Raw genomic sequence first — 10,318 nt, 5'->3', positions numbered from 1 at the left:
ACTAAAAGCCTAGCTTTTGGTATAAACATTTATCTAGAAATAAGAATCACATTGGTCAAATATCTACATTTATGATAAATATAGTTGTTCAATTAATTTATATTGTAGATAACATGGTGTGTGGTGTCACACACAGAAAATCATGTTATCAGTTCTTTATAAATTATAAACAGTTGCTCACGACTAAGATGGAAAGGAACAAACCATTGGAATAGTTGTAGTATTAATTAGGTATTAGTTTATCTTGACTAATAAATTACACTAGTACACTCTAAGTGTATTGAGTATGACCATTTTAGGTAAGTTCTTTTTATACTGACTTGATAAAAGAACTAGACCTTAGTTATTATGGAAGTGTGTGCTCTTAATCCTAATATAATAACAAGCACATATATTTGATATTTATTTCTTTAATTTATCAATGGGTGAGATTTAGTTCGATAAATCAATAAGCCCGATAAGTTGGGAAATGATATCACTTATAGTGTGTGTTGTTGATTATAGAAGGAATCTGTGTCCTAATAATGTAGGTTGAGAATGACCCCAAGAGGAGCTCATAAGGATTGTCATGTTAAATCCTGCAGGTGGACTTAGTCTGACATGACGATAAGGTTGAGTGGTATTACTCTTGGACTAAGATATTAATTAAGTGAGTTGTTAGTAACTCATTTAATTAGTGGGCATTCATTATCTTAAACACAGGGAAACTAACACACTCATAATAAGAAGGAGCCCAAAATGTAATTTGGGATTGGTGCGGTAATTCAATAATAGTTCTTTAGTGGAATGAATTATTATTGATGAAATTAAGTTATGTGTTCGGGGCGAACACAGGATGCTTAATTTCATCGGGAGACCAAAACCAATTCCTCCTCTCGGTCCCTATCATAGCCTCTTGTATATAGAGATTTATACCCACCACATACCCACCTTCTTACCTACTCTTTGGTGGCCAGCCAAGCTAGCTTGGAACCCAAGCTAGGGTCGGCCAAGACCCAAAGGTTGAGCCAAGTTAATTGGCAGGCCATAGCTTGGAGCCCAAGCTTGATTGGCCGACCATATTAAAAGAGAATTTATTTTTAAAATTATTTCTTATGTGGATATCATGGTTTTAAAAGAAAGTTTAAAATTAAAATCTTTCCTTTTATAGCTTTCTACAAAAGATTAAGAAAAGATTTAAAATCTTTCCTTATTTGTAGATTGAAAGGAAGTTTTAATTTTGAGAAAACTTTCCTTTTTTAACCATGTTCATGATTTAAAAGAGAGTTTAAAAATTAAATAATCTCTTTTATTAATTTCTATAAAAGATTAAGAAAAGATTTGATATCATTCCTTATTTGTAGATTGAAAGGAGATTTTAATTTTCGAGATAACTTTCCTTTTTGAAAATTATCCATATGTTAAAAAGAAATATTTTAATTTATAAAATTTCCTTTTTATAATCCACCATGAAGGGAAAAATTATTGGAGAAATTTTTTATAAATTTCTGAAAACAAATTAAGAAGTTTTAATTTTTGTTTTAATTAAAACTCTCCTTGTTTTGGGGAAATAAGTGACCGGCCATTGTAATTGAGAAAAGGAATTTGATTTTAATTAATTAAAATTTTCCTTTTCATGACAAAAGAATTAAGGAAGTTTTTATTAAAATTTCCTTATTTGCCAAGACCAAGGATTATAAAAGAGGGGGTAGAGGTGTCTTCAAGGTTAACAACTCTATTATTCTTCTCCTCTCTTTTCCTCCTTGGTGGCCAACCCTAGCTTCTCCCCCTTCTCTTCTTCTTGTGGCCGGCGGCAACCCCTCTTGGAGCTATTGATGGTGGCCGGTTCTAGCTAGGAGAAGAAGGAGAGAAAGGAGGTTTTGTTTCTTGCATCCCTTGGAGCTTGGTGGTGGTGGCCGGACCTCTACTTCTCTTGGAGAATTGTGGTGGCCGAAACCTAGAAGGTAGAAGAAGGTGGTTGGTGGTTCTCGTCTCGGAAGATCGTTGCCCACACAACGTCCGAGGTTAGAAGAGGAATACGGTAGAAGATCAAGAGGTTATTTTTGCTTATAAAGAAAGGTATAACTAGTAATTGTTTTCCGCATCATACTAGTTTTTCTTTGTATAGTTATTTTTGGAAATACCAAACACAAGAGGCATATGATTCTAGAGTCTTCGATTTTTTTTCGAGTTTGTGTTTCTTTTGTTTTATTTTTCGAATTTGTGATTTGATTGTTCTTTTTGGTTAAACCTAGAGTTATTTATGGAAATGAAATATTAACTTTCCTTAAAAGGCTTTGTCTAAGCGGTGGTGGTTGCTCCCATATCCAAGAAGGTCATGTGCCTCGCCATGCAGTCCTGGAAGCCAATTTTAGAAATTAATATTTAATGGAATTAATAACATAGGTGGATTTGAATCAATAGTGTTAAGTTCCGCTTGCGATTCCAATCTAAACCATTAAGAACAGATAAGTTAAATTTGGAATCAATGATGTTAAGTTCCGTCTGCGATTCCTAATTTAATTTCTAAAGAACACAATAGGTTATTTAAGGAAAGGTTTGACACTTGTACAAATTTTTTGATAAAGTGGAACCGGTACGATTTTCCTAGGACTAACCAACATCTTCAACTTAGATTACTAGGACACAATTTCATTCTATAATCAACAACATACCATATAAATAATATCATTTCCTAACTTATCGGGCCATTGATTTAACAAGCTAAATCACACCCTTTGATAAATTAAAGAAATAAGTATTAAGTATATGTGCTTGTTATTATATCATGATTAAGAGTACACATTTTCATAATAACAGAGGTATTATTCTTTTATAGTCAATATAAAAAGATACTACCTCAAATGGTTCTGCTCAATACACTCAAAGTATACTAGTGTAATTTTATAGTCAAGATAAACTAATACCAAATTACACTACGACTTATTCCAATGGTTTGTTCCTATCCATCTTAGTCGTGAGCTATTACTTATAATTTATAAGGAATTGATAACATGATCTTCTGTGTGTAACACCACACACCATGTTATCTACAATATAAATTAATTGAATAACTACACTTAGCATATAAATATAAACATTTGACCAATGTGATTCTTTATTTCCAAAATAAATGTTTACAAAAGTTAGACTTTTAGTATACACTCTAACACTACGACCCCGCACAATAGCTGAAAGGAGTTTAGCACTAATTGATTAAGAGAAACATGAAAATATTTACAAACAACGAAGAAGAATGGATGAACAGGGAATCACAGACCGACAATAAAATGGTCTTCAAAGAAACATAAAAAACCAGGCAATGGTGCATGTGGCCGGTCAGATGCAGAAGGAATAGCAAATTGGTAGTCGGATGGAAATTCATAGATAATTTTTAAGCTTTCAAGATCGTCCCCGTCGAACCTAGACTAGTGGAAGTATACCAGAGCTCAGGGACAAGGACAGGAGGTTGCGAGGAATTGGCCATCGAAAAAAGGGGTCAAGGAAGAGCAACGAACAGATTTAAATAGAAAAAAGGTGAAGGAGCTTACAAGAAAGATCGCCAGAGAAGAAGAAGAAGCGGAGTGTCGTAGAGAAAGCTTGAAGACGAAGGCGTGAGGAAGAAGAAGACGACGACGCACACGGGGTTTATAAGCCTCGCGACCGATTGACCTGAGTCATCCGATCCAGGGTTGCTAATAACTAGGAGAAGATCTAGCCGTTGAATTTGAAAAGGCGCCTATCACGTCGCCTGCGGATATCCGCCTGTCACGTCAAACGTGCGGCGACAGAGAGTGGGACACGTGACGTTCCGCTAGTGGAAGACATTAATGAGGCTTAATTAAAAGGTATCTCTGTGTGCTCGGCCATAATGATCAAAGATTTGCATGGTTTTCAAGAAATTTGGATGACGTCAAGGCGTTCAGCCGAGGGAGCACAAGGAAAGGAGAAAATTCACCCAGTGTTATCGCTCATCATCCTGATTGGGCACAGATAGCGGATTGTCACATAGCCGTACAGTCGAGGCACCATCTACTTGGGGAATTGTGATTCGAGCGGTAGTTACAGACCCAGCTAGCGATACGAAGCTGAACGACGAAGACGTGGAAGCCATTGAAGACTCTACTGATCCAGTCAGTCGGACTTGCAGCCTCCTTCGACTAGACTTAAGGGGGAGACTTGTGATGCGGCGATAAAGGGAGGCCCGCCTGGCACGGGATCAACTGCCAAGGTGGAGGTCAAAGTCAAGGTGGTCAATGTCTGGGTGTCAAAAGGCCGAATGGAGGACAATTATATATATATATATATATATATATATATATATATATATAATACGCCTGAATTTCAATAATTTATTTTATTTTTTTATTTTATTTTGAAATATATTATATGTATTTAGGAATTTAAATTTTAAAATTTAAGGGTTGAATTATAATGAGTTTAAGTTAATATTTTTTTAATTTGATTTTCCTTTTACATTATAGTGGGAAAAATTTAAAAAAAAAATTTGAAATGCACCGACCGCGACCCGGACGGCACATATTCATATATAATTCACTATATACTTACAAGTATTATAATGTTTCTATTGTAAAATATCTAATAGTTTAGGTGCCTGGAATGAATTCATACGCCTGAATTTTAATAATTTTTTTTATTTTTTTATTTTATTTTGAAATATATTATATGTATTTAGGAATTTAAATTTTAAAATTTAAGGGTTGAATTATAATGAGTTTAAGTTAATATTTTTTTTAATTTGATTTTCCTTTTATATTATAGTGGGAAAAATTAAAAAAAAAACTTTGAAATGCACCGACCGCGACCCTGACGGTACATATTCATATATAATTCACTATATACTTACAAGTATTATAATGTTTCTATTGTAAAATATCTAAATTGTATGTATTATATGTTCAGAATTATTTTATATCTGATACATTAAAATTATTTTATTTTCCCACAAATGGTGGCACACACGGACGTCTCTCCCGTATCGCAGCTTCCTCTCCAAGCTCTGTGGATCGAGGTCGTCACGGCCGTCTACCGACGCCGTTCTTTGTCTCTTCCAATAAGCAGCATTGACGCGATGCAGGAATCGAACAAGGCGCCGGAGCCGGTTGCGAAGATGCGCAATTCAGCGGCGGCAAGAAGACAACGACGAGGTCGCTCTCTGTGTTTTATCATTATTTTCCAATATAATTCATCCGTGCTTTATCCATCCGATGCTTCGGTGAATCATGGCCTCTCTTCTCCCGCACCCGCCCATTCTGAGATCTCTTCCGTCTTCCTTCACTGCCCCAATTAAGCCTGTCAAGTCATCTACTTTCGCCATAAACCATCCTCCGAAGAAACCACAGATCCATCTTCCTCAATTATCCTCCCTTTGCGAAAAAGGTCTGCTTCGGGAAGCATTCGCCCTCGTCACTCAATTCCAGTCGGAGAGCGATCTCCCTCTCGCCCCCGAAATTTATGGTGAACTTCTGCAGGGATGCATCTACGATCGAGCTCTGCCTCAAGGTCAGCAGATCCATGCCCGGATACTGAAATTTGGTTCGTTGTTCCATAGAAACGAGTATATGAAAACAAAATTGTTGATTTTTTACGCGAAATGTGGCTGCTTGGTGGTGGCCGAGGAAATGTTCCGCCAGCAGTGCCGACCTAATGTTTTCTCTTGGGCAGCCATGATTGGATTGCGCTGCCAACTTGGTTTGGATGAAGAGGCTTTGGTGGGTTTTGTGGAAATGCTGGAAGCTGCTTGTCTTCCTGACAATTTCGTGATCCCTAATGCCCTAAAGGCGTGTTCTTCGCTTCAATGCATTGGTTTTGGCAGAGGGATCCATGGCTACGCGCTGAAGATGGGTTTTGGGTCTTGTGTCTACGTTCTGAGCAGTCTTGTTGATTTTTATGGAAAATGCACGATCTTAGGAGACGCTTGGAAGGTGTTCGAAGAAATGCCGGAGAGAAATGTGATTACCTGGAATGCCATGCTCGTGGGCAATGCTCACAATGGTTTGAATCTTGAGGTACTGGAACTATTTCATCATATGAGGATTGAAGGAATCCAACCAACTCGAGTTAGCATTTCGTGTTTGCTATCCTCATCTGCTAACCTTGAAGCTCTTGCTGAAGGCAAACAAGGTCATGCTGTGGCAATCCTCATGGGTCTAGAACTGGACAATATCCTTGGTAGCTCCCTCATAAACTTTTATTGTAAGGCAGGGTTAATTGAGGATGCAGAGTGCCTCTTCAACAGGATGGCCGACCGAGATGTAGTAATTTGGAACTTGCTAGTATCTGGCTATGTGCAGGATGGACAGATTGGCCATGCACTGACTACTTGCTCCCAGATGATTCAAGAGAATTTCAAATTCGATTCAGTTACTCTGACAAGCATCATATCAGCCGCTGCCATTTCTAACGATCTATCTCTCGGCAAAGTTGCTCATAGCTACTGCATCAGGAATAATCTTGATTCAGATCTTGCAATTGCAAGTAGCATCGTTGACTTGTATGGTACTTTTGGGAGGGTAGACAATGCACGGCGACTGTTTGATCTGATTACAGATTCAAGAGATCTGGTGATGTGGAATACAATGATATCTGCTTATGCACACAATGGCTTGAGCAGTGAGTGTTTGAACCTTTTCTATCAGATGCAGCTAGAAAGTGTGCATCCTAATGTAATCTCATGGAACTCACTTATACTTGGTTTTCTTCGAAACAGTCAAGTTGATGAGGCTTTAGCTATGTTTGCGGAGATGCAAAACAACGGAGTGCACCCAGATATAATCACATGGACTAGTCTCATTCATGGCTTAGCAGAGAATGGATATGGTCGTGAAGCAATAAATTTATATTTTCAAATGCAAACAGCTGGTATCAGACCCAATCCTACTAGCATCGTAGGACTGCTTTTAGCTTGCACAAATCTATCCTCGTTACACAATGGAAGGATGATTCATGGGTATATAACCAGACACAGGCTTGTTCTATCCCCGTACATTGCGACATCTCTTATAGACATGTATTCAAAATGTGGAAGTATAGATCTTGCCGCAAATGTATTCAGGATGGTCTCCCATAAGACACTAACTGTTTACAATGTTTTGATATCGGGGTACGCTTTACATGGGAAGGCAAAAGAAGCTCTTACACTATATGATGACATGTGCGAAAGGCGGATAACACCAGATGGATTCACCTTTACTGGACTTCTTTCTGCGTGTGCACATGCAGGGGCTTTTGCTGAAGGTATTAGGATTCTCACTGTGATGGTCTCAGTACATGATCTAACTCCCCAAAAGGAACACTATGGCTGTTTAGCTGCTCTATTTGCACGCCATGGAAGAATCAAGCAAGTGTTTAGTGCTTTATCTGCAACTTCCATTGCACTTGACGCATATACTTTGACATCTTTGCTTACTTTGTGTAAAGAAAATCGTGATATAGAGTTCTCAGAAGATCTTTCAGGGCACATACTTGACTTGGAACCAGATAATGTTTCAAACTATGTTGCACTAGCGAACCTGTATGCTCGATCTGGAAGGTGGAAGGAGGCATCACATGTGAGAATGCTTATGAAACAGGGGGGAATGAAGACGAACCCTGGTTGCAGTTGGATTCAGACAGGAGGCGAAACTCATGTATTTACAGCCGCTGATCAATCTCATCCCCAGTTTGCTGATATAGCGAGGGCATTGTTATGCTTGGACAAACAAATGAAGAACATTGGCTGTTCATCTTCCATTGACAAATTGGGACAAACTCATGTCAATCAAGGTTCTCTGTGCCACTGAAGTCCAACTTCTTGCATGTTTGGATCCTAAATTTTGAAACAAGAATATCAGATGAGTAAGTTGCTCAAACAACCTGTAAAGAAATTTGATAACCTGAATAGTTTAGGAGATGCAGCCACCATTACAAAGAAGTACAAAAGCTAGAATTAGATTGTTAGTTGGAATACGAAATGGCGGCCAGTGAATGTGGATAAGATAACAGTGGTAATACAAGATGGGTATGACAAAGGTGAAATCCGTCTATCCGATGGTTCTCCCATGACGGTCTTATACCATTGGAAGGGAGTAAATCAAAAAATTAAAGTTATCATCATATGAAAGGGTAATTCCTCGATCTTTATCAGAATTCGATCCTTCCTTAATTCTACAAACCTAACATGTCATAACCAATTCAGCTATGTGAATATAGATAAGATAACAGTGGCAGTACAATATGAGTATGTTACTATCTCAAGTTAGTTTTGATGTGAACAACTAAGTTAGGTTAAGTTCCGTTACTTTTTAATCTTGTGTCTAAGTGTGCAGGAATTTAGAAGGACAGGAAGTCGAGTGAAAGATGTAGCTAGTGAAAAGGACGACACGGGAGAGAGCAGACGGGTTTGGTGCGCCCGAGGGACGATATGCTGTGGAAGAGTACGCGGGCGGACGAGAAGGAGACGTCCGGTGTTTCCGAGGGATTGCTCGAGGAGACAAGCAAAAGACGTACCTAGCGAGAAGGAAGACACGGGAGAGAGCCGACGAGCTCGGTGCGTTCGAGGAACTACGCGTTGCGGAAGAGTACGCAGTGGACGAGAATGAAGCATGCTGCGATTCTGAGGGACAAGAAGCCAGGAGCGGAAGATTGCTCGAAGGCCGGAAGTTGAGTTTGGGTGAGTCCTATTCTGGATGATCGAGATCACCCAAGCGAGCAGAGCCGGAGTGAAAGACCCGAACCAAGGCGAGCGGAATCGGAGCGGAAGACTGAGACCGAAAGTCAACAGGATGTTGACTTCCTTCGTTCGGGCACCCGAACTCGCTTGACTCTGGGTGCTCGGAACCCTTCCGAGCGCCTGGGCCATGATGTTTATCCGGATCGCGTAAAGCACGATCTGTTGCGACAGGGATAAAGTTTTATCCCCTCTAGGCACCTGGAACCCTTCTAGGCGCCCCGACTAGGGCTATAAATACAACCCTAGTCCCAGAAGCCTAAAAATAATACCAGAGAACACTTGTAAACGATTTCTTTTGTCTAGCATCGTATTTCTAATACTTTAACTGCAGTAAAGAGACTTCTTTGTCTGAAAGAAAAATTAGTGCACTCTCCACTTTCTTGGATTAACAATCTTTTCGATTGTAACCAAGTAATTCGTTATGTCTTTTTCTTTTTAATTAGTCTTATATATTTTATGTAAGTATTAATTTTGTTAAAATTATAAAAGTTTGAGGAAGATTTTTCGTTTATCTTTACAAGATTATTTATCTCCTTCTAATTGGCTGTCAAAGGGCTAACAGAATATGGCAACTAGGAACAATGTCGGATGGATATTTTGTCAGATCATCATAATCTAATATAAGAGCCCACGGAGGGTTAAGGAGAAGGAATTAAAGTTTACAATTAATAATCAACATGGTGTAACTAATTTTATGTTGTTATGATACAGTGAAATCCTTATGATTTATATAATGAAAATTTATTTGTCTAGATTTATTATAATTTTATACAATGCATGGTAAATTTATTATTATTTTAGAGTATATGCTATTTGTTTGATAGTTTTTAAATGTGGGTATCCATTCGTAAGAAGTTTTACGGATATTGCTCAAATTCAGAGAGACCCTATAATTTAAAATGAACAAGTTTGAGCCAAATCTATATATAAAATAAATAAATGATTCTTTGGGATATGATCGTTCTGAAATTGAATGCAATGAATATATTTGCATCAAAGCACTATCAAGCTATGGCTGAAGAAACAGAAGAGGAAATTGATAATGCAAGGGCATCTTCCCTTTCCTCTCTAGATTAATACAAACTAAAAGGCGACATTTGATTATGCAAAAAGTCTAACTCCGGATGTCCCATATGGTCAGTCTCATAATCATAGGTAAAGAGATAAATTAGAAAATTAAGTATGCCACAGTGTGGGAAGATATTTCCGTTGACTTTATTGAAAATCGATTGTTATTCATTCTACAAATCTACCACGTGGCGACTAATTTGGTTATGCCCTTGGAGCTAAAGGCAACACTTTTGATCCTTCATTACTAGCATTACAAAAAAATAACTAATTTAATTTTTCTTTTCAAATTTATATTTATGGGATTTCATATGTGTTCATAGTTCAATTCTCCTTGTCAAACAAATTTAGAAGGATGTGTGAGACGATGCACTATTTACTTAATAGTAAGATTTCTCATTTCAAGTATCTAATTTTTATAATATTAAAATCATACGGCACATTTCAATTACACCCCTTCTATTTCTTTCTTATTCAAAAATATAATTATGTCAATTTACATTATTAAATTCAGATATGAGAGCATATATACATTAACAA

The 10,318-nt window shown here is 37.7% G+C and overlaps 1 protein-coding gene across 6 annotated transcripts; it reads left to right on the top strand.

The window, feature by feature from the left end:
• The first annotated feature begins 4,927 nt into the window (after positions 1-4,927).
• LOC121985734 (pentatricopeptide repeat-containing protein At5g55740, chloroplastic-like) lies at positions 4,928-9,064 on the top strand. Of its 6 annotated transcripts, XR_006113257.1 has the most exons (3): positions 4,928-8,103; positions 8,177-8,218; positions 8,307-9,064. XR_006113257.1 is itself a non-coding variant. In XM_042539350.1 (2 exons), the coding sequence occupies exons 1-2, from the start codon at positions 5,223-5,225 to the stop codon at positions 7,779-7,781; spliced, it is 2,397 nt and encodes a 798-aa protein (XP_042395284.1). In that variant the 5' UTR covers positions 4,928-5,222; the 3' UTR covers positions 7,782-9,064. The 6 variants fall into 6 exon arrangements, 2 of the variants coding, with proteins under 2 accessions (XP_042395284.1, XP_042395283.1); XR_006113255.1 differs by lacking the exon at positions 8,177-8,218; XR_006113254.1 differs by having other exon boundaries at positions 8,177-9,064.
• The last annotated feature ends 1,254 nt before the right edge of the window (positions 9,065-10,318 follow it).

Source organism: Zingiber officinale, chromosome 5B (assembly GCF_018446385.1).
Source record: "Zingiber officinale cultivar Zhangliang chromosome 5B, Zo_v1.1, whole genome shotgun sequence".
In the NCBI taxonomy this organism is placed as follows: Eukaryota; Viridiplantae; Streptophyta; class Magnoliopsida; order Zingiberales; family Zingiberaceae; genus Zingiber; species Zingiber officinale.
The sequence above is the reverse complement of the archived record's forward strand: the minus strand, read 5'-3'. Positions and strand labels throughout refer to the sequence as shown.